Source organism: Anabrus simplex, chromosome 5, assembly GCF_040414725.1.
Source record: "Anabrus simplex isolate iqAnaSimp1 chromosome 5, ASM4041472v1, whole genome shotgun sequence".
Lineage (NCBI taxonomy): Eukaryota > Metazoa > Arthropoda > Insecta > Orthoptera > Tettigoniidae > Anabrus > Anabrus simplex.
This window is the reverse complement of record NC_090269.1, coordinates 42,725,885-42,750,181: the sequence shown is the minus strand read 5'-3', so window position 1 is coordinate 42,750,181 and position 24,297 is coordinate 42,725,885. Positions and strand designations below refer to the sequence as shown.

Below are 24,297 nucleotides of genomic sequence, written 5' to 3'. Positions count from 1 at the left end.
TAATGCCGAACCAAACCAAACCAAACCCCATGGCACTACAGCCCTTGAAGGGCCTTGGCCTACCAAGCGACCGCTGCTCAGGCGGAACAAGAAGTAATAGGTAAAAAATTTTAATTGGAATCTGAAACGTTAGAAATAGAAAATATTCAAATTATTTTATTTTCATCCCGCAATATAATTTAGAATATATTTATTAAATAGCCATAACAGGTGGCATGAGGAAAGCAACGGGAAACTACCTCACTCCTCATTTCCCTAGTATGCCTCTTCAGTGAGGCCTAGGCTGTCTATGATAGCCTTTGGTGGAGCTATGGAGGATCAGAGCAGGTGATTTTTTTTTTCACATGCTTGTGTCGAAAGAAAATTATATAGAAGGCTCTATGTTTTACGTTGATATTTTCGTTACAGCAATTAATGCGTTCTAGAGTGTGGTATTTGGTTCGTAAGTAGGTGTCTGCTTTTAATTCTAATGTTGAAAGGTAGAACAAGAAAATGATTTATACAACTTAATGCTGGAAAGCAGCAATCTAACGGGCAGTGTCTTACAGATGGCCTCATTTTTCCCCATGGTCGTTGATGTTGGTTAAATACATTAGGAGATGCTGAAATGTTATCTCTTGTGAATGACCAAAGTGGACGGTTTTTGCTGAACTATAACCTGTCCAATAAAATGTTCATTTATCCTTTATTTCACAACTTTGAGAGGCTTTTGAACCTTATTGCCAACGCCCACTGCGAATTCTATTTGTAGTCTGCGTATTAAGGTGTGTTCTTACTAAAGTGGTAAGATTACTATATCAGTCCTCATATTATCTGAAGGTAAATATGAGGTGGAATATATAACTCAGGTGTCTCATTTCTTAAAGCTTGTTCATACACTTGAGAGTCCTTATCTCATTTAGATACATCTTCGCTAATACATTATACATAACACAGCGGAAGGTACACCCGTACCATTGAATTTCTTGTTTGTTCCAGACAGAGCCTTAGAATATACAACGCATTATATACAATTCTCAAGGATTTAATACATGAACATGCTAAGGTTTTGTAATAGAATGAATTGGTGCTTGTCTTACGAGGCGTTGGGGGGGGGGGGGATACGATCATAACCTACTCCTTTACGAGTAACGTTCGCGAAGTACCTTCAGGATCCAGTTCGAGAAGGTTGCGATGGCCGGAGAGAGGGAGTTACCCTCTAGGTGGCCCGCCCTTCTCCTTCAGGAAGGGGAATGAAAACATTAAACGTGGTGAGTTTGCTAGGGTTAGTGATGGGATAATCGAATACTTTTAATATTTGAATAACCTTCATCCGATTATTTAGATACTCGAATAAATAATCGAAGAAGTTTCAAATATTATTCAGTTGTATCGCATAGAATATTCGGATGCGTCATGCTTCAATTTCTCGGTTTAAGTGTGTCGGATTGATAACTGATTGAAATATGCGAATAGACTAAATCTTATGAAAAATAGAAATACGCCTTTTTCCAAATGTGTCTCCAAATGTTGAAACTGAATGAGTGAATTAACTGCCTTAATAACATCACTTTTCATTAGATTATTTCTAAAGCATCCACTGTTCAATTTCTGAATGAATAATCGAAAAAATTATCGAATGGAAAAATTCGCCATTCGATTGTCTCATTGACTCGAATGGAGTGTCGGATGGATAATAAGAAAATAATCGAAAAATAAATGAGTGGAAAATATTCACTATTCGATTGCCTCATTCATTCGAATGAATAATCGAAAATTAACCGAATGGGAAATATAGAATAAGCGAATAAAATGAAATAATCGATTAAGCAGTTATTTTGTATTCGATTATCCCATCACCAGCCAGGGCCCGGAGCAGCAGGTTTTAGAGACGGCAAAATGAACGACAAATACATGGTTTACGATGGATCAATCAAACTTGACGGCGAAAGTTTAGATCAAAGAAGAAATATGAAAATACGCCGTCGCAGGATGGCACATGAATCTGACAATGCCATCCAACCTTCCATCATGAGGTGAATTGTCCTTCTTGTAAGGCCGAGGTTACCCGATGGGCTGGACGTGCTGAAGTTTCTTTTCTTTTTTTTTCTTCTTTGGTGACAGTTGATGAGTAGCTTTAATGTTTATGTATATTTGCAAGAGACTCGGTAACTGGTGATTAAACTGATGGAGAAAATAGAGTACAGTATGTTGGTGCTTGTGCAGGGTAGTTGGAAACGTCGTGAACCGGGTATATAAGCGCTAGAGGGTCAATCATGCCTATAAATAAATAACTTGAAGAAAATAATTCGATATCTCGCACCGTTGTCATTTTATCGGGTGCTGAAGTTAGCCAATTAGATATCTTTGCTTGCGAATTCAAATGGGCTTTCCAAAGAGGTGTTGCTAAATCAGAACGTTGCTTAAGACCAGCATGAGAACCATACCAAGAAATCAGCATCAAATACAAACACACCATAGTGTACTTGCTATGGTGCACTCCCATCAGCTCGGAGGTCCGTGATCAAAGCCCTTTCCTGTGCGAAGTTCTTTTCTTTGATTGGTTCCTATTAGAACTGAAATATATCCGGTAATTAAAGCAGGAAATAAGAGGAATAACTACAGTTATACTTACCCCATTTGAATTGAAAAATTTTCCTCCTGTTTTTCATTTATGCAAAATGTTGGTTATATTGTGGGTGGTCCGATATGAATTACTCCTCGTGAGGCGGAAAAGAAATTGCCGTTGCAAGAGAGAGAGAGAGAGAGAGAGAGAGAGAGAGAGAGAGCTCGAATGAAGTAGATCTCCTCAGAGTGGTGCAATCTAACGGAGAGATTTGGAGTTATATCTCAATAGGGTGCTTGCCGGTCTCGTGCAACACCCAAGGACCGATACTGGCGAGCGAGCTTCCTAATGCTATACAGCAGAGTTTCCCAAACGTTTTGTCTCTCAGGCCCCTTGAGCATATCGCAGGCACGTCCAAGGACCCCTTAGCCATAGAACATAATACTGCATTCAGTAAACAAAAAACAGAATTTTATAATGGTACCATGTTTGTTTTTATTCATATAATATTTAGGATTGATATTTACTTTCTTTGAAAGTTTAACTTCATTTACACAAAAATACTTTATAAATTCATATAAATTATAAAACAATGTGACACTTGGCTAATAATTGCAGCAGTCTGGATCTGGAAGCTTACTTGAAAAAAATAATTTATTCCGGTTGTTGGATTAATGGGGCGAATGGTGCTGACTTCCCAAGACCAAGCGTTTCACATGCGTAGTCATTCGAACCGAAGATCCTGCTCTACATCAACTCTGTTTCTGTCCTTCGATTTCATTTCTGTGGGGGCGGAAAGGGTACGCTCATACAGGTATGTTGCCATGAGACATTTAGCTCGGTATTTCCTTTCTAGAAATTGTAGGATATAGGTGATGTCAAGGGCCCAAAAGGCGATCAAAGACGTAAAGTTGTGATACATTCTTGGGACTCCCTGGAGCTAAACATGCCACTCCGCCTGATTCTCCAACCATATGATACTTCAATTTATTTTTCACTTTCTCTCTACCAACGTACTTCGGCTAGTTGATCTTCCTCAAGGCAGGGCAGTTAATGCTCAGTTTCAAAGAAGGGATTTTTGATCCACGATATTTTCTCAACCAGAGGCGGAAAACATGGTCCGAGTGAGGATACGAGCATTTCCAAGTGTCTCTCACAATTATGTCGCTTACACTGCCTAATAGCATTCCTGCTTTTTCCTCTGCTAGCTTGTACCATCTATCGGCGAAGTTAAAAGTTACACGTACTGTATTCAAGTTATACAACAGTGAATACATAGTTCCTAAATGCAGTGTAATGGTCTGTGAGTTGTGTGTGTACAATAAAATTTCACTCTTCAAATAATTACAACTTACATTATTATTGCGGACCACTTGGATTATCGTCGCAAACCCTCAGTGGTCCACGGACCACAGTTTGGGATTGGCTGCTATACAGCAGTGTTGCCAACTCAGCGGATTTTCCGCCAAATCTGGCGGATTTTTAAAAGGAACGGCGGATACATTTTCCATTTAGCGGACAGCGGATTTTTTGACGGATTTTCAAGTTTTTTTTAGCGATTTTCAGCGGTAACAATATCACCTTTCATCACCAGGAGAGAAAACAAATAATACTGAACTTACTATGGTATAATAGTCTACTTATTCCCGTTGTATTGAACGTATACGTGTTTTCTAGACCAGCTCTGGCCCACAGCGTCAGACAGAATTTGTTACAAACGTTACTGTTCTCTGAGCTGGGTAGTATCGTTTCTTTTGACATCAGGTTCTTTTTGGTACGTCAATATGTCGAAAGAAAATGTTAAAAAGTAGTCAGATATTTCTTAAAGAATGGTTAAATAATTAAATTTTAAGACTAGCTGGCTGAGCTTCCGACTGATCCCAAACACGGTCGGTGCATCTGTTGGCATGTGCAATATAAATGCAAAATTGTTTGACATTATTCCCTTCCGAACTTACCAAAAACAATGAAAACAGTAATGAACGTGAAAATAACTTTCGAATTAGATTTGAAAATTTCCGTATGTGCTTTGCTGCTCTGAACTGCCAGCATATATTTTGAAAACGAATAGTACCTTGTGGCTTCATATGAAAACACAGGACCTCAACCTAGCACATCTGCTGCAGAGCATATAGTGCGGGGAGGAGGAGATGATGAACTCCTGTTCTGAAACTGGTGAATGTTGAATTAATTACTTTCATTGAGACAGCTGGTAGGTATATGCTATTTTGCTTCAGTTCGAAATTTAGTGGAAATTAGCGGATTTTCAAATAAAATTTAGCGGATAAAGGATTTATGGGTTGGCAACACTGCTATACGGGCTTAGGATCATCCCTGCTGAAACTGCATTGCCCCGCGCTGTCCGCTTGGGAGTTGCCGTAAGAAAGCAAACCCCCTGAGTTTGATTCGAAGCCGGCCGCGTTTATTGGTCCCTTACGAAGCATTAATGCGTCGAACGACCAAATGGCAATTTTAGCATATTTTAGAATGTATCTTAGGTATATTAAGCTAAAAAATCAGAAGAAAAGACGAGAAATCAAGACGTGTAAAATTATTTGGCAACAATTCACGCACCGTCCTTTCAATTCGCTACATTGCCCTTCTGAAGAAAGATTCGTGATTAGCCAGTCAGTCTCTTCGCAGTGCACTATCACTTCTTTCCTTTCCTTGTATTTACAATGGATATCTCTTCAGTTCCGATACCGGATAAAGTCCGTATGATCTTATCACATTCGATTACAACTATTCGTATGTCACAGATAACTTACTGCAACACAGATGATAACAGCGGAGATATTAGAAGATTCGGCGTTCATTTGCCGACAACAGCACTAGCTATCGTGAATGTGATTCATTGCCAATTTTTTCTAAATCATAGTAACGCCCGAAACATGTTGGCTGGTAGCATAAAGTTTGACGGCAACTATCCCTAAAAATCACACACTGTCACAGTCCAGTATAAATTTGTGCCCAGCGAGTTGACTGGGCGGTTAGAGGCGCGTAGCTACAAGCTTGCATTCGGGAGATAGTGGATTCGAACTCCACTGTCGGCAGCCTTGGAAGAGGGTTTTCCGTGGTTTTTTTCCATTTTCACACCAGACAGATGCTGGAGCTGTACCTTAATCAAGGCCAGAGCGATTCCTTCCCACTCCTAGCCCTTTCCTATCCCATCGCCGCTGTAGGACCAATGTCGGTGCGACGTAAAGCCAATTGTAAAAAGCAACTTACGTCCGCACTTCATGAACGTTGTTTTAATTATCTTTAACCCTCCATCTGCAAACGTTTGCGTTTCTGTAAGCTCGCTCACATAAGCGCCTCTAAGATTAAAAGGAATTGTATACACACGGTCTGTGGAGTAAAATAAATAGAGTTTAATGAGCGCCTGTAATGAGAGTCGTTAACTGGGACTAGAAATGCAAACATGCGACGAGTTGGGTGGCGCACAGCGTACGGAACGAGCTAGGTCAAGTGTGTCAGCATCCCAACGAGGTTTAAAAGGGGTTTGGGATACTCTGTATCCGCACCAATGAACTCTCTGGAACTAGAATTTCAATGTTTTAAAGATATTTTTAATATCTGTTTAAAGTGTATTGAAGAAGTATATATTTTAAGAATAATCATTTTATTTACAGTACATTCGGCATTATTTTACAGCCGGGCTGCGAGGCTCAGACGGTTGAGGCGCTGACCTTCTGACACCAACTTGGCAGGTTCGATCCTGGCTCAGTCCAGTAATATTTGAAGGTGCTCAGATAGGTCAGCCTCGTGTCGGTAGACTCCTGCGGGACAAAATTCTGGCACCTCGGCGTTTCCGAAAATCTTCAAAAAGTAGACAGTGGGACTTAAAATATTATTATTATTATTATTATTATTATTATTATTATTATTATTATTATTATTATTTTAGGAGGAATAGGTATGATGTGTCTTTAATACAGATAAAAGAACGGTCTTTGCTATGAATTTTTTAAATCCAAATTTGGCCAACTATCAACCGCATAGAACCTAAGGCTATGATTTGTATTCAGTAAGTTTATTTAATTTCAGTCTTCTCTAAACGTCGCATCGACACAGATAGGTCATATGGTGACGATGGCATAGGAAACGGGTAGGAGTTGGAAGGAAGTGGCGTGGTCCTAATTAAGGTACAACCCCGGTATTTTCCTGGTGTGAAAATGGGAAACCACGGAAAACCATCTTCAGGGCTGCCGAACGGGTTCAAACCCATTATCTCTCGAATGCGAACTGATAGCTACGTGACCCAAAGCGCACAGCCACTTGCTCGGTGGTATAATTTTTAATCATCCGTGTACAGCTCAGAAAATACACGAATGTTTAATATGGAAGTGATCCACCTGCTATAATTTCGTGTTTTCCACCAGTATTTACATTAGACATATTACATTTTAACGGTTATTTAGTGGTTATGTAAAAAAATGGACAGTTGTGAATAGCTCCGAAGCTGACTGGTCAGCGTCTTATCCTTTGGTCACCGGGGTCCTGGGTTCGATTAGATTCCCGGCCGGGTTATGGGATTCTAACCCTATATGGTTGAATTAACCTGGGCTCAGGGACTGGGTATTTATGCTGTCCTCAACATTCCAGAAACTCGTACACCACACTAATACGGAGTTTCCTACGTACGGCAGGTGCCTTATCAGAAGATCTGCTTCCCAAGGCTAGCAATAACTACAGGGATATATGAAAATATAAAGTCTGAAACTATTCGCTGACAAAAGGACTGAAATGTTCACGAAGACTAAAATTGCCTCACCAAAAAAAAAAAAAAAAAAAAAATGCCTACTTCTGTTCCATTTTTGTAAATGATGATGGATTTATGAACATTCAGTACATAACATAATACAGTGCTTTATTTTTCCGAGGCGTAAACACTTCGGAGAGATTGTCCCTTAAGGAAAAGAGTAAAATACCATGGCCGCCACTATCACAGGATGCATGCAGCCCGCATCCTATCAGTTCTGCGGATGTTTTGGAGCGAAGCGTTCTGTATCACCAGGAAAAAGGAAAGGAAGAGGTTCGATATCTCGATCTGATGACTACTTTTGGCTCAAGCCCGTGAGTTACAGACACGTGCGTCTCTCATTACCACTCGCTCTTTAAAGAACTTCCTAACGTGAAAAACTTCTGTTTTCGACCCGTTACTGTGTGTGTACAATACTAGGGCTGAAACGTCCGTCACAAAACGTGACGCGATTACTATTCTAAAGGCTAGTTTACACGAGGATACTAGGTTTCGCAGCCAATGGTTTTTCATGTTCTTTTTTCCATTTTCTCACCAGTCAAATAATGGGGTTGAACCTTGATCGAGGCCACGCTTGATTTCTTCTCACTCCGAGCCCTTCCCTGTACCATCGTCGCCATAAGACTTACAGTATCTGTGTCGGTGCGACTTAAAGCAAATTTTAAAAGAAACAACAAAGCATATAAATGATTCTATGCTTTTGCGTGTAGCTGAGAAAATCTCTTAAATTATCTTTCCCATTTTATACATATACATTTCCATTTATTTAGGAGCAGCCTCCTGTCGCTAAGAACAAGGTAAAACATATCAGATTGTATCTATACAGTTCTATTAATTGAGGGAAACTCTAAATCATAAAGAACCAGTGCGGCATTTCCGTGGTGCAGACCTGGTGTCTCAGAGTCTTGATGGGGCCCCGAGGACGAGAGTCACGATTTAGGGGATGAGCTTCATTGGAAGTTGGAAGCGCTTCCACGTAGCGACAAAGTGACGAGGTACGTTACCACGAGCTCCGACAATTATCCCTATTAGTTCAATTTCCTAAAGGTGGTATTTAGATTTATAATAAGGTAAAGTGGCTTTGTATTTTTTTAAATCTTTTCTAGATTGACCTCTTCTAGCTGACAGCTATGGTGTTCGAACCTGATAGTCGGATCTAAGATGAATAATACTGCCTCCATCGACTTTTTGTAAGACGTATTATATGAATCATTTTCTCTTCGTGTCACACGAAGGTAAACTTCCGATAGGGCCTAAAATTGTCCATGAGAACTGAATGTTGTGCCGTCGGCCGTTGTCATTTCTGCAGGTACCGGTATTTCAGTCCGTAGCGACGCAATGAACTTGAAGGCTCTTGAAGGTTAGACCTGACGCTGTCTTGTTTCCTATTAGATGGTGTCTTTTATTCCATAGGACTTCCTCGTTCTAGTCAATGTCAAGGACACGTGCAGACGTTTCAGTCTCATTGCAACAGGTGATTCCTGAGAATATCCCTCTCAGGAAAGATGAAATCGCGTACGGCTTTTAGTGCCGGGAGTGTCAGAGGACAAGTTCGTAGGTGACCAGCGCATCGTGATGAGGTTCAAACGATGATACATACATCCAGCCCCCGTGTCAGCGAAATTAACCAATTATGGTTAAAATACCCGACCCTGCCGAGAATCTAACCCGGAACCCCTGTGACCAAACCATTTAGCCATGGATCCGGACTCCATTCAGCGGTTATAATATAATATCCCATCGCTCAGGACTATAGTCACTGACATGAGTCGACCCGTCTCTGGGCCGATGGACATTCTTCATACTTTCCATCTGGTAGCAGTCACCATTTATACTTCTAGTTTTAGAAATGTTGAGTTAATATATTTCGGATGCATAGCTAACTTCACTCGAGAGTGGATTAACGATCACGGGTCCTTTAGCTGAGTCTGTCATTACTTCAATTTATTTATGACAAGCTTATCTCTTTCATCTACACTTTCCGTCAAACTGAGAAAAAGAAAACCTTTATGTGAAAAGTGGTTATTCTAGCATTACTGTTTTTATGTCGAAAACGGTTATGTAGCGCAATCATATATGCGAAATGTCACTGTAATATTTGTCTCAAATGGGTCACAATAATTGCTTTTACACAAATGAAGTGAAAAAACTGCGGTAAATTAAGAAATACCGTCGTTACTAGAGAAATATGTATACGTACTTACGGGCTGTAGACAGGACTCCCTTATGTTGTATTCCGCTGCCCGTGCCGTCTTTTGTTTATTTCTTGAGGTCCAACGCTTCTACCGACAAATGGGAGTGCTATGTCTGTGGATTCTCATTATGTTTGTCCATATGACTAGCGCGGACAGTTCAAACAGCAAAATAGCACGATACCTGGACCAATAAATATATCACTTAATGAATGAGTTAGGGCACAAAACTAATGAGCAACATGAAGAAAACGACACCTAATTAATTAAAACAACTTCAGTGAGCAAAGACATCACACAGGAAAGTGTTAGACAAGCAAAACACACAGGGAAGCGTTGCGACGTACCAGAAAAAATAGTTGCAAGATAGTAAAGTATGTATCCATATTATTCTCTGAAGGTAAAATATTTCGTACTATTTCTTAATTTACCGCAGATTTTAGACTTTATTTGTGTAGATATGATTGCGCTACGTAAACGTCGAAAACTTTTCTTAGCACACAAAATACGAAAAACGTAAAAATAAACAGTTTCATCAATTGTGCTGAAATTTGAAGGGCTAAAGGGCCCGGAAACGGTTTAACATTTTGAGTCTTAGATATCAAACTGAAAAAAGAAACTAATTTCGAAAATCACTTCCGGCCTAATTGCAATTGCGGAAAAACAGCCTAAAGTCACTTGTTAATTCACTAGTTTTCTTTTTTTTATTCAAATCCTAGCCAAATTAACTTATTTACATAATTATTTCTGTAATGTGTTCGTTGGTTCAATACCCTTCGGCATTTTTTAAAATTATTTTTTTGAAATTGTCCCTAAAGAATGTAGTTATAAGAGCTTAAGTGAAGCTCGGCATTGACTCACATTAGCGTTCGTATTCGTACAAAAAGGCAAACTGCTAATCTAATTGACCGTATAACGATCATTAAGAAAAGGATTGTAATTTTTAGGAATAAATGAAAAATATATTCTCATACTTTATTTTATTTTATTTACCTAAAATTCGTAGCTTAGGATCCTGTTTTCAACATTCAGTTGCTTGCCGGAAGGGTTAGGATTGTGGACTTTTATAACGAGCGTGGAAGTTCACTGGATCTGCAATATTCTACTATTTCCACAAAATATGTAAACAAATGTACGACTCCCAGGGCAAATTCTCAACAAAAATATAGCAATAAATCAAACAGTTTGCAGTAATAGGTTGTCCGCCTGGTGTTCATGTTCGTTCAGGCGTCCATTCTGTGGTCTGACACAGTGATTATCAGGTTCGAAACCATCAGAATTTTGTCCATCAGGGACGGAGAGATAGTGTTCTACAATTTCTCATCACTAGATTTGAGTATAAAAAACCTGGATTCAATTCCGAACCTCTTCGCACTATTCATGCGGTAGTGAGGGTGATGATGATTCGTCCATCGGTTGGGGACGTTAAACCTTTGGCAGACCGCTTGGTGTCATTCGACACAAGTAGGCTCTGTGCCGACTCCGGGTTTCACTCCCTTCCTACCCTCATCTTGCACCCAGGCTCGCAGGTCGCCCATGGGAGTTAAATAGAAAGATTTGCACCAGGTGAGCCGACATGCCCTCGAACACTCGCGGATCTAAAAGGCATACGATTAATAAATTGTATGAAACGAGACCATTAAATGACACAGCATATACAAAGCAATACTTTGCATTGTACTTTTCTTTTACTTTTGGCAGATCTACTTCTGATCTTCGCTACAAGCCCGAATGTCCAAAGTATCCGTAATTCGCCCCTGGCACACATTTTCCGCATAGGAGCGATCAATTCTTCAGTGTGTCAGTGTCAGTTGCCAGAAACAAACCAAACCAAATGGCACTACAGCCCTGTAAGGGCCTTGGCCTACCAAGCGACCGCTGCTCAGCCCGAAAGCCTGCGGATTACGAGGTGTCGTGTGGTCAGTACGACGAATCCTCTCGGCCGTTATTATTGGTTTTCTAGACCGGGGCTGCTATCTCGCCGTCAGATAGCTCTTCAGTTATAATCACGTAGGCTGAGTGGACCTCGAACCAGCCCTCAGGTACAGGTAAAAATCCCTGACCTGGCTGGAAATCGAACCCGGGGCCTCCGGGTAAGCGGCAGGCACGCTACCCCTACACCATGGGACAGGCCAATTCCCATAAACTCGTGACTTTAATCACATTCAGTTCCAAAGTGCTTATTTTTCTGGACCAAGAATTCAATCCATGCATACGTTGCTACAATTCGGAGTTCCCTTTCCAACGCCATTTTCCTTGCTTGTGGATGTAAAACACTTACAAGTTCTAGTAACATTTTTGAAATCGTGTGATGTTGGAATATGAAAGTCTGTAATTATGTGACGTGTACTACTTGAACTTAATAATGGACACGAACTATTTAAAGTTGGAGTACAATGTACGGACAACCTCGATTCTACGGTAATATGTGCTGTAAAGTTTTCTGTATTGCGTCGTGTATATTTTATATTCAAGTCTGTGGTGTCCAAATGGTAATGTATCCAAAGGTGAAAGAAAGAAAGAAAGAAAGAAAGAAAGAAAGAAAGACCTACTTTCTTCTGAACCCGGAACACAGCCGTCAGGGCGTGTATTATAGACACAGTTATCCTATCTTTCGGGATTTATCTTATCTCGGTTGACAAAGTGATCAAAACACGCCTAATTTTTCACTCCATGTGTTTGATTTTATAAGTGTAAGAGATAACCTAGTCTGCTTTTGATTCGATAATCTAACGAGAAGTGGACATACAGATCACAGTCCTTCTACTTAGCCTAATTCGTAAGGTGGATACATTCTTGGGTAGGGATTTTTCCACAAACCTCCCGAAAATGTAGTTAAAAATCCTAATATTCCTGACTATCGGAATCACCCTACTCACTGTCCGGCTCCATGGCTAAATGGTTAACGTGCTGGCCTTTGCTAACAGGGGTCCCGGGTTCGATTCCCGGCAGGGTTGGTAATTTTAACCATCATTGGTTAATTTCCCTGACACGGGGGCCGGGTGTATGTGTCGTCTTCATCATCATTTCATCCTCATTACGACTCGCAGGTCGCCTACGGGAGTCAATCAGTAGACCTGCACCTGGCGAGCCGAACATGTCTTCGAACACTCCCGGCACTAAAAGCCATACGTCATTTCATTTTACCGTACTCAGTGTTGCTAGGGAAATGATCTTAGAACCTGTTCGTACACTAAGTACTATGAATACAGAAGAAAATTTCTATGCTTACAGGCCGTAGTCCATGGTCATTGATGTTCCAGGTGGTCCCTTGAAAATATTGAACGTAGTTTCTTGGGAGCTGAGGATTCATTTGACCCACGGTCTGCAAGCTCGAAATATTTGTTCTGTATTCATCGAGACGTCGGCCGTGAAAGTCTAAGCTGTTCCTGTAAGGATTAATTCCATTTTTGAAAAATCGTCTACATTTTAGCTGTTTGCTTCGGGGAACAATGCACTTACCTAGATTGCCTAGAAACAATTTTGATATGTTGTATGGCGATGTATGTTCTATATTGTTTCGTCTAAAATTAGGGACATGATATTTTTTCCAGCTCATAGAATTTATATTTTTAAATGCAGCGCTCTTAACGTTTGAGCCTTGTAGGTTATTCAAACAGTCTAATAAGTCCCGTTTTCGTAGTCAAGTTCTAAGAGATCTGAGAGAAAAAAATGAAAACTCCACAGCCTGTTTCCAGTCGTTCGACCGGGTCAGGAATGGAATGAATGAAACTCCCATCTAGCGGCGAGGATAGGAATTGTGCTGGCTGCCGAAGCCTGTCGCACTCCTGGTGCAATGATTAATGATTGACAGATATGAAATGCTAGTGGAGTGTGTTAGTGGAATGAAAGATGGCGGGGAAAACCGGAGTACCCAGAGAAAAGCCTGTCTCACCTCCGCTTTGTCCAGTATAAATCTCACATGGAGTGACCGGAATTTGACCCAGCGGTGAGAGGCCGGCGCGCTTCCGCCTGAGCCACGGAGGCTCATTAGAGATCTGAGAGAATCGAAAACTAATATAGGACTTAATAGTTTCACGACCGGATGTCCTTTGACACCAATCCTCTGTGGGGAGGGGATGGGGGTGTTCTATATGGCATATCCCTTTGCTGTTGATGATGCAGTGTATGTGAAGAGGTGTGTAGCCGGGCTTAGTAGCTCAGGCGGTAGAGCACTGGCCTTCTGCGATCCTGGCTCAGTCCGGGGGTATTTGAAGGTGCTCAAATACAGCAGCCTCATGGCAGTAGATTTACCTATACCGTACATTAAACTCCTGCGGGGGGAAAATACGGCACCTCGGCGTCTCCAGCAACCGTAAAAAGTAGTTAGTTGGACGTAAAACCAGTTTCATTAATTCATAATTTTAATGAATTAAGGGGTGTTTTATTAATACAAACACTCGGTTCCCGAGCCGGAGTAACTGAATCGGACGCGGGCTAAATCCTCGGTTCCCACGAACCTACTACGCTGGCGTAGCAGGGGGAGTGGTGATACTCCCACGTGGCGCGTCCCAGATGGCGGATAGGGGGTCCTAACCGGCTTGCCGGCGGACATGAGGGAAATAAAATACCTCTCGCGGACCAAACACACTACCCCCTGCGGGTGGGGGACGCACATGTAGAACACACCCGCGGTATCCCCTGCCTATCCTAAGAGGCGACTAAAAGGGGCGACCAAGGGATGCTGGTATTAGAACCATGAAACTACTATTGATTAGTACCATCACGCGGGGAACACCATGGGTCGCCTTTACTTACGAGTAGTACCACTATATTTGGTACACAATAGGTTTGTGATAAGTAGCAGCAGAGAGTGGTTCCCGTATGGGTTTCCAGTACCCGTGATTAGTACCATTGTGAGAAACACCACGGGTCTGGGCGTTGCCTGTGAGTTGTACCACTATATGAGCGACACCGTGGGTCTGCGTTGCGTGTGATTAGTACCCACTATGTGAGGAACACCACGGGGCCCGTGGGACCGGCACCCATGACTAGTACACCTAGGTGAGGAAACTCATCGGTTTGCGTTGGCTGTGAGTGGCGCCATTGTGTGAGATACACCATAGGTCTGCGTTACCTGTACGAAGTACAATACTTGTGAGTAGTACCATCTTGTGTGAAACACCGTGAGTCTTCGCTACTTTTGATTAGTACCCCAACATGGTGACCTCGATGTTGTTAGTGTTATTAGCTGCCGTCCTCGGGGGCCCGGGTTCGATTCCCGGTACTGCCAGAAATTTAAAACTGACAGGAGGGCTGGTATGTGGTTGATATGGTACATGCAGCTCACTTCCAATGGGGGTGTGCCTGAAAAGAGCTGCACCACCTCGGGATGAGGACACGAATTTACTTTACTTACCTCGATGTTAGGCCCCTTTAAACAACAAGCATCATCATCATCATCATCATCAAATCCACGGTCCCTCTGAATCGAAGTCTATTGCGTTGACCATTCAGCCGGATTCTTGCTGTTCGTAAAGTATGAATCTGCCTATTTTACCACCTGTGATAACTAAATGCACTGGCCAGTTAGTTCAGTGACTGACGAGTTAACATTTGTTTTATCCAGCGCATTATCGCACGTCCAAGTTCATACTTTCCCGTTACATATGCGATGACCATGAGGCAAAGCTAATTTTTCCACCGTTATTTTTTTATCTATCACGTGCGATCTACCGTCTTTACTTGTCATTCTTTGAGAGTCGCTAAGGAAACACAACACTCTTACTCGAGAACTGAAGGCCAACAAGGTGATGGGGTGTCTGCTGAGTTAAGCATTTGTGTGTAAAAGGTGTGAAAGGATGGGTAAACCTCCAATGTGTTTCTAATACAATATTATGTAAGTTCTTAATTATATAATTACATCCTCCATTTTCCTAAACAGTATTTTAAGGACTTTTAAAAGCAGTTACATGATTATACTTAATGTATTATTATTATTATTATTATTATTATTATTATTATTATTATTATTATTATTATAGCTGAGGTACACCCGCCCCAAGCATTTAAATTAAGCGCCTTGGAGAATGCCATCTGAAATATGAACATTGCAACAACTAGTACAAGAAGTTTGAACATTTCTCAACAGATGTCGCTACTATTAACTTATGTTGTGCCCTCTGGTGTGAAGATGAACTATTAAAATTCAAGAGTAATTTTGTATGTAAGCCATGGTAACAATTATTCTTATTATCTTACTTGGCAGATAAATGCAACGTTCTACACGTAGGGCTGTCCCGTATAATTTTACTTTTTATGCCGATTTCTTGAAGGTCTTCTTTAATTTAGATTATCCAGTTATTCTTGACTTTTAGGAGGCACAATCAAATATCTTTTAGTAAGACTTTCGTTCTCCATTCTTTGAATATGCTCATAAAATTTCAGTCGTCTTTTTTTTAATAAGGTCTGATATTTTCTCAGAAGTCTTGTATAATTCAGGAAACCTCCTTAACCACACTTCTATGCATATTGGGCCAAATATTTTCTTAAGGATTTTCCTTTCCTGTTTTACTAAAGTTTTACTGTAGTTAGTGATCTGCCTCCAATTATCAAGGTTTCTGATGCAGTATTATTATTATTATTATTATTATTATTATTATTATTATTATTATTATTATTATTATTATTATTATTGATATTCAGCCGTGAAAAATACATCCACCTAATTATTATTATTATTATTTATTTATCGTATGATGTGCACAGATAGATTATATAAATAAGTATACAATATATATACAATATATACAAGCAGAAGCCTATAGTTCCAAATCAAGTCCATTGATCCATTTTAAGGCCTCCTCAGTTGCATTATGAATGTCCTCCAAAGAACCTTGAAATGCTTTCTGTGGACACTTGGCAATTACGTGGTGGATGGTCTGTGAGGTAGCTCCACAATCACACCCAGAAGACTTCTGCCAGCCCCATTTATAAAGAGTATAGCCGCGTCTTCCTTGATTGACTCTTATCCTGTTTAGAGTCCTCCATTGACGTCTGGGTAGATGGAATCCGGGAGGTTGAACATGAGGTAGAGTCACAAGATGTTGATTGGGAACAGAAGACTGCTGCCATTGGTGTAACCAGGCGTTCGTGATGGAGAACCCAGATTCTTCCAGTGTAAGTGCAGTGCGCCAGGGTGGAGATCTAGACTTAAGTCGTGGAGGGGCAGGTTGAGTAATATCCTGGTGAACGGGGAGGTTGGGGTCCAGGCTGGTCTGCTTCCACAGTTTTAGAAGAGCTTCAGAACTTCTTAAGTGAGGATGGAAAAAATGGGAAGCTTTACATCGAATTTCGTATTTTCTAGAATAGTATATCAAATCGGAGATCTGGCAACATTGCATCTCACCTCACCTCCTTTTCCGCACGCCTGCAAGTGAATCTACCATAGAACAAGGTCGTGTGGTCCCTTCAACACTTTCTTCATCATTTCATCCTCATCACGAAGCGCAGGTCGCCTACAGGTATCAAATCAAACGACCTGCATCTGGCGAGCCGAACACTCCCGGCACTAAAAGCCATACGCCATTTCAACACTTCCTAAAGTGATACTACGATATATTGTTGCATGTATTGTGGATTGCTATAAAATTAGGAATATATAATTCGTTTTCAGAACTTCGAGGTTTTTAATTTCTGTGAATTTCACCTACGCTGGGCTGAGTGGCTCAGACTGTAGAGCGCTGGTCTTCTGAGCCCAACTTAGCAGATTCGATCTTGGCTCAGACCGGTGGTATTTGAAGGTGCGCAAATATGAGCCTCATGTCGATAGATATACCGGCACGTAAAAGAACTCTTGCGGGACAAAATTCCGTTCTCCGAAAACCATAAAATATGGTTAGTAGAACGTAAAACAAATAACATTACTATTCATTTCATTTATAAATTTTCCGACTTTGCGCTGAAAATGCGAGAATCGCATGCTTGAAACAATATTTTAACACGCAAGGAAGTGCTATTTTCGTGCAAATCATTAAGAGTTGCGAATAAAATGCATTGAGCATTTGTATAGGAAATTTTATTGTAAATCTTACATGTAGGCTTATACTCTTGTTTTTGTTTGTTTGTTTGTTTGTTTGTTTGTTTGTTTATCAGAGTTCGGATTTTTAGGCAGCAATAGGTTAGAACGCAAACTTATGCAGTGGGTAACAAGTATAGTCTACCCTACACAACGATTGTGTTATGAGTCTTGCATAAGATTCAGGGGTACGGTCCATCAGAACCCCTAGCATTTATTACTACTCTTACTACATAACGGAAGAATAGTATACTATAGACGGCACTTCATAATAACCTAATTAGTTTGTATTCTAATCTATTGCTGCCTAAAAATACGGAAATCCGGAGTCTCCATGTTAGCTATTTTCATTGGATGAAGCGTACACCAAACATACCAAACAAAGAACTTTTTTTTTTCCTGGAAAACTGTTAAGTAGACATGATATAGGCTTTCGGGCTTATGCCGTGTCGAGAAAATAAGGTGATTTTCTTTACGTTTCGCAGAGAACTGTGCTCTGCGTCATCAGAACATCATCTCGACTGTCCGCGAGAAAGGCTTCTTGAACAATGAGAACGAGCTTTAAATTTAGACGTTATAAATAGAAGTGGAAATGGTACGTTCATTCATCACTAGATGGCTCCCAGGACGCGGTACAGCACTAGCGCTCGAAGCGGAAGCTGACTGATTCTGATGGTTCCGTCAGCTTCCGCTTCGAACGCTAGCGCTGTGCCACGTCGTGGGAGCCACCTGGTGACGAATGAACGTACCATTTCCACTTCTATTTATAACGTCTAAATTTAAAGATCGTTCTCATTGTTCAAGAAGCCTTTCTCGTGGACAGTCGAGGTTTTCTTCTGATATCACAGAGCACAGTTCTCTGCGAAACGTAAAAAACTTCACCTTATTTTCTTGACACGGCATAAGCCCAAAAGCCGATACCATGTCTGTAAGTACGGGCCGTGAAAGCATCAATGGCAAGCTGTTAAGTGTTAAGAAGAAAATAAAATATATGTATATATGCAATTCTAAATACACTTCAAAGGCTATATTGTAATAGGTCCAACCATTTAGGAAATATATCTCCTTTTAAGAGTACCAGGTGTACATTTTCCTCCGTCTTGCTTCACATTTGCTTTCGCTGCGTGATCACCTTAAGAAAGAGCGTGATAGTAAGCAGCCTGTATGTTATCCCAAGTCGTATTCTAATTGTGTGTGAAATTTAATCCAAATGAATCTATTCATTCTGAAGTAATAATTCTTTCACAAACATCTAAAAATGCTGTTTATTTATTTATTTATTTATTTATTTATTTATTTATTTATTTATTTTACAATCTGCTATACGTCGCACCGACACAGATAGGTCTTACGGTGACGATGGGATAGGAAAGGGCTAGGATTCGGAAGGAAGGGATCGCGGCCTTAAATAAGGTACAGCCCCAACAATTGCCTGGTGTGAAAATGGAAAAAAAAAATGGAAAGACATCTTCATGACTGCCGACAGTGGGATCTTCAGGGCTATCAACAGTGGGATTCGAACCAACTATCTCCCTAATGCAAGCGATTCCAACAGAGGTGCTCCCACGGCCCCGTCCGGCCCCGGCAGCAGCCCCGGTGCTGTGCTATAGCACCGTTGAGGTGGACGGGGAAGGAGGGGAAGTGGCAGGGGCAGAACCACAGGTCGTCATGTCAGCGCGCAGCTTATGAAAACAATATTATTTATGACAGTTCTGTGAACACATAAACACACAATTTATTCTGTACATACTTTGCGTTTGCCTTAATGTACATTTAGCGTTTAAGTCGATTGCTGACATCGTTTTACGGCAACTAATTTATCAATAATGGGTACAATCGATTTGGCAGTAGAAATTCTAAATACAGCCTCTAAGTCCGCATGACAGAAGTCCTAGTTCTCCATTTATTTAAATTCAGAATAGAAAACATCCTTTTTTTGCAGTTTTCAGAGCAACAATAGCCCATAACGTGCTCGAACTGCGCCTTATAAAGTGTTGGGTTCAAGTATCTGTGGGACTGGGAGATAAAATAATTAAAATAATCTTTGTGGGTTCTTTTTTACAATAAGTCTTATGGCGATGATGGGATAGGAAAAGGCTAGGAATAGGAAGAAAGCGGCCATGGCCTTAATAAGGGAACGGACCCAGCATTTTCTTGGTTTGAAAATGGGAAACCATGGAAAACCCTCTTCAGCGCTGCCGATAGTGGGGTTCGAACTCACTATCTCCCGGATGTAAGCTCAGCTGAGCGCCCCTAACCGCGTCGCCAACTCGCCCCGTGTGTTCTCTTAGCAGCATATCTAAGTCTAATTCTAAACAGTTCTTAGTAATACAGAACCAAAAAACGAAAATAAATCTCCTAAATTACATGTAAAACAATTCTTAATGAGCAAGTTATTACGTATCTCTGAAGAACTTAGCAATTCCGATTTTAACTTAGCAATTTGTTCGGTTCTTGCTGCGCCAACAATGTCATCATAGGTGGAAACCTGTTTATTGTGGTAGTGTCGTCGCACGGTTGAAGACTTACGCTTAAAATGACATGACAAATCAAACACTGAGCTTTCCCTTCGGTATTAAGAACAAAATATGAATCCACCCATGAAAGATTAAACATTTTTAAAAGGTGAAACCAACTGCTCCACTGTCTAGTCTATCGAATAGATTCTACCGAGAATGACACACACACACAGAGAGAGAATGAGAATGAATGTACTGTCTCTTACGCACACATGCATCGACCACTGCGTGGAGTAGGTAGGGAAGGAGGAAAACGGTGCTGCCGAGTGCAGCGCTGGTGCGCCCCGGCCCTAAGTGCTCGAGTTGGAAAGGCCTGCCCTAATGCAAGCTCTAAGCACATTTTTTTTTTTTTTTTTTTTTTTTTTTTTTTTTTTTTTGCTTTACGTCGCACCGACACAGATGTCTTATGGCGACGATGGGATGGGAAAGGCCTAGGAAGTGGAAGGAAGCGGCCGTGGCCTTAATTAAGGTACAGCCCCGGCATTTGCCTGGTGTGAAAATGGGAAACCACGGAAAACCATCTTCAGGGCTGCCGACAGTGGGGCTCGAACCCACGATCTCCCGATTACTGGATACTGGCCGCACTTAAGCGACTGCAGCTATCGAGCTCGGTGGGCTCGGTAAGCACATTTTCACATCTACTGTATTAGTAGCGATTGCTCCCCGCGGTGTAGGGGGGCAACGCGTCCGCCTGTCACCCAGCGGCCCCGGGTTCGATTCCCGGCCAGGTCAGGGGGTTTTAATTGTAAATGATTTATATCCCTGGTTTGGGTACTGAGTGTTTGTGTCGTCCTTAATGTTCCTTTCCTCGCCTTCAACACTTCACACTTCCGCAATTTCCAAATGCACGCAGGTTCATAACATATGGTGCAAAGTAGGGACAAAAGATCTTTCTAGGTCGACGCCCCGAATAAAAAGTATTTAAAAAAGGGGATTGCTGTGACGTAGCGTCCGTTGTTCTTAACTTTTAGAGAACAGCTATTCAAGATAATGTTTATCTGCCGGTAACGGCTTGACCTAGTCCTTGGCACACCGATACTCGATATTATTGTGTGTGAGTGAACCAGAGTGCAATGTACTAGAATATGCTAATATGCTAAGGGAAGAGAAGACTCCATGTTAGTCTGTTTTGATTTACTACTAGTAGGCCTAATTCGTTTCCTACTTATGTATGTTCAGTCGTCAGCCCTAAGGCTGGTTGAATCCTCAACAGCTCCGCTATCAGCTGTCATAGATGGCCTAGGCATCACTGAAGAGGCGTACTAGGAAAATGAGTGAGGTAGTTTCCCGTTGCTTTCCTCATCCTACTTTTGATATACTGTTTTCATCTCCGGCACACAACTCACAGGGTGATGTTAATATTTTTCCGTAATTTCATAGCTTTTTATATTATAATTTAGGGACTCTAGTAATAAGAGTGGAGTGCAGTCATTCATCGAACAGCGAAAACAATTACCTAGCCTGGTGCACGTACTTTGTGGAAGGTTACATAACTGCCACGAGTTACAGAAGACCGTACCCCTAATGTGTATGCAGGTGACATATCAGAAGCGTTGTGGGGGTGTAGAGGATTCTTTATACGCTTCACTTAAGGTTCGGACTCTTAATCTGAGAAGAGGAGCGACGCTATACGAAAGGTGATATTGATGGTTTTTAATAATCATGGCTTTTCTTTTGCGTAATTAGAAGTAAACAGTGTCTCTAAATCTGATCACTTTTCTTTATTTCTTGCTTTCTTTCTTTCTTTCTTTCTTTCTTTCTTTCTTTCTTTCTTAATCCGTTTACCGTCCAGGGTTGGTTTTTCCCTCGGACTCGGTGAGGGATCCCACCTGTACCGCCACAAGGTTAGTGTCCTGGAGGATGAGACATTTGGTCGGGGATACATCTGGATTGAAGGACGATTACCTCTCCCAAGCAGCCTCACTTGCTATGCTAAACACGGGCCTTGTGGGGGATGGGAATATTGGAAGGGATAAACAACGAAGAGGGAAGGAAGCGGCCGTGGCCATAAGTTAGGTACCATCCCGGGATCTGCCTGGAAGAGAAGTGCGGAAGCCACGGAAAAGCACTTAGAGGATGGTTGAGGTGGGAATCGAACCCCCTCACTCCCTATTCAGTTGAACCCCCGAGGTTGAGTGGACACCGTTCCAACCCTCGTACCACTTTTCAAATTTCGTGGCAGAGCCGGGAATCGAACCCGGGCCTCGTGGCGGGAGGGGGTGGGGGAGCAGCTAATCACACTAACCACTACACCACAGAGGCGTAATTATCACAACCATTTCAAATTTCAGTTGTTACTGAGGCTTCATTCACTTTTAAGAACACTCTTTCAGCGAATCTGTTGGATCGTTGAAGTAATCGTGTACCTTTTTGAGAAAAAAAAAAGTTCCATTATTGCAGTGTTTGAAATAATTATATATTTGTTTAACGTCAATTCCTACTGGTTTTTAGAGACCTCAAGAGTGTCGGATGATTTGTCCACTAGGAGTTCTTTAACGCGTTGGAAGCTGGTTGCACAGAGATGCATTTATACATCCTCAAATCCCACAAACCCCACTAGCCGGGATCAGGATCTCAAGTCTACTGTTTTATTATTATTATTATTATTATTATTATTATTATTATTATTATTATTATTATTATTATTATTATTAATTTGCGTCCTTCACAAAATGTTTTCTTCAGCGATTAAATTAGAGCATGGTTATTTTGACCTCTGTAAGATTCAGTCATCTAAAATGGATTTTGAATGTTTTCTCATCCTTTTCGCGCTTGTGCACGGAAGTTTGCATAAAAAAGGAAGGTTGTAGTCATTTAAATCGTCTGTTCTTTACACATGCTGTGCAGTGCTGTAGTCCATGCTAAGGTCTCCTGAGATGTACTTCAAGATGATTTGAATCTAAGTTGCTGTGAACTTGCATTCGGGAGATAGAGTTCGAACCCCACTGTCGATAGCCCTGAAGATGGTTTTTCGTAGTTTCCCATTTTCACACTAGGCAAATGCTGGGGTTGTACCTTAAGGCCACGGGTCACTTCCTTCCCACTCCTAGCCCTTTCCTATCCCATCGTCACCATAAGACCTATCTCTGTCGGTGTGACGTAAATCGTAAAAAAAAATGTAAATAACAGAATTTAAGTCTCAATATTCGACTCCTACTGAAACATAAATTGTATACTCGAAACACTTTTAGTTGAACATATTCGATTATGTTTCATATATACAGTAAGAAAATGTGAAACAATACCCTCCTGCAAACAGAGTCTGGTGTAATTCTTCGTAGCTTGAATTTACGTCAGAAAACTGTGCCTTGATGACGAGTGCTGCTCGCGGCCTACTTCTGAGTTCTCGGGTAGGAGCGCAGTATTGATTGTCAAGCAGGACAGTCTAACTCGCAGGCCGATGCTACTCAGCAACGAACCTGAATAATTCATTTATCACCTGCTTAGTAACTGAACCCTCTAGTTCAATTCGCATTCCATTAGATTGTTAGACATAACATTAACTCAGAGAAATGACAACTTAAGAGAACGTTGAAAGACTTGTTTGAAACCCGAGAGATGAGCATTATTTCAGGTGTAATAATAATAATAATAATAATAATAATAATAATAATAATAATAATAATAATAATAATAATAATAATAATAATGCAACTTACTCATTAAATAAATATTATGTACTGAAATATTCGAAGGTTAATTTTACCGTTGTGTGTTGCAGGTTGCCGACCTGGGCTATGTGAAACAGGTACCTACGGTGGGAACTTCTCCCAACAAAGTAAACAAAATGTGTCCCAACGAGAATACCGGGTGCAGCGTACCTCTTCTCCTTGAAAGGTAAGCTAAAATCACGCTTATTTGACACATACAATCACATCTTTTATATTGCACTGTGATTTTGTCATTAATACTTCTATACTCTCCATAACTGCAGAGCAACTAATCTCATTTCGAGGTCAGGTAAGTACGATCATATTATATCGAATGATGAACAAATCACCACACCGATTACAAAAGTTCATCCTATCTAAATCAGAAGCGAATGTACACGGTTTGATAAACCAATAACTAATTATCCTGAATGGTTTACTACACCGAACGATTTCCCTTTCGGTTTTGATAGAGTAAACACTTGTCATCAGTGTATTGACTATTTTCCCTTTTTCTTCATTTCTTTTAACTTATTTCACAAAATGTTTCCTACAGTGCTTTCCATTTTCACACAAGGCAAATGAAAACCTACAACCTGTTGTCCAGCCAAT

The 24,297-nt window shown here is 41.0% G+C and overlaps 1 protein-coding gene across 4 annotated transcripts in view; it reads left to right on the top strand.

Moving 5' to 3' along the window:
- LOC136873716 (BTB/POZ domain-containing protein 2) overlaps positions 1-24,297 on the top strand; it is a 770,371-nt gene that overhangs the window by 733,506 nt on the left and 12,568 nt on the right. For all 4 annotated transcript variants that reach the window (XM_067146852.2, XM_067146855.2, XM_067146851.2 and 1 more), the window contains one exon: positions 23,757-23,872. In XM_067146852.2, the coding sequence (XP_067002953.2) occupies positions 23,757-23,872 (116 nt within the window). The remainder of the gene's footprint in view (positions 1-23,756; positions 23,873-24,297) is intronic.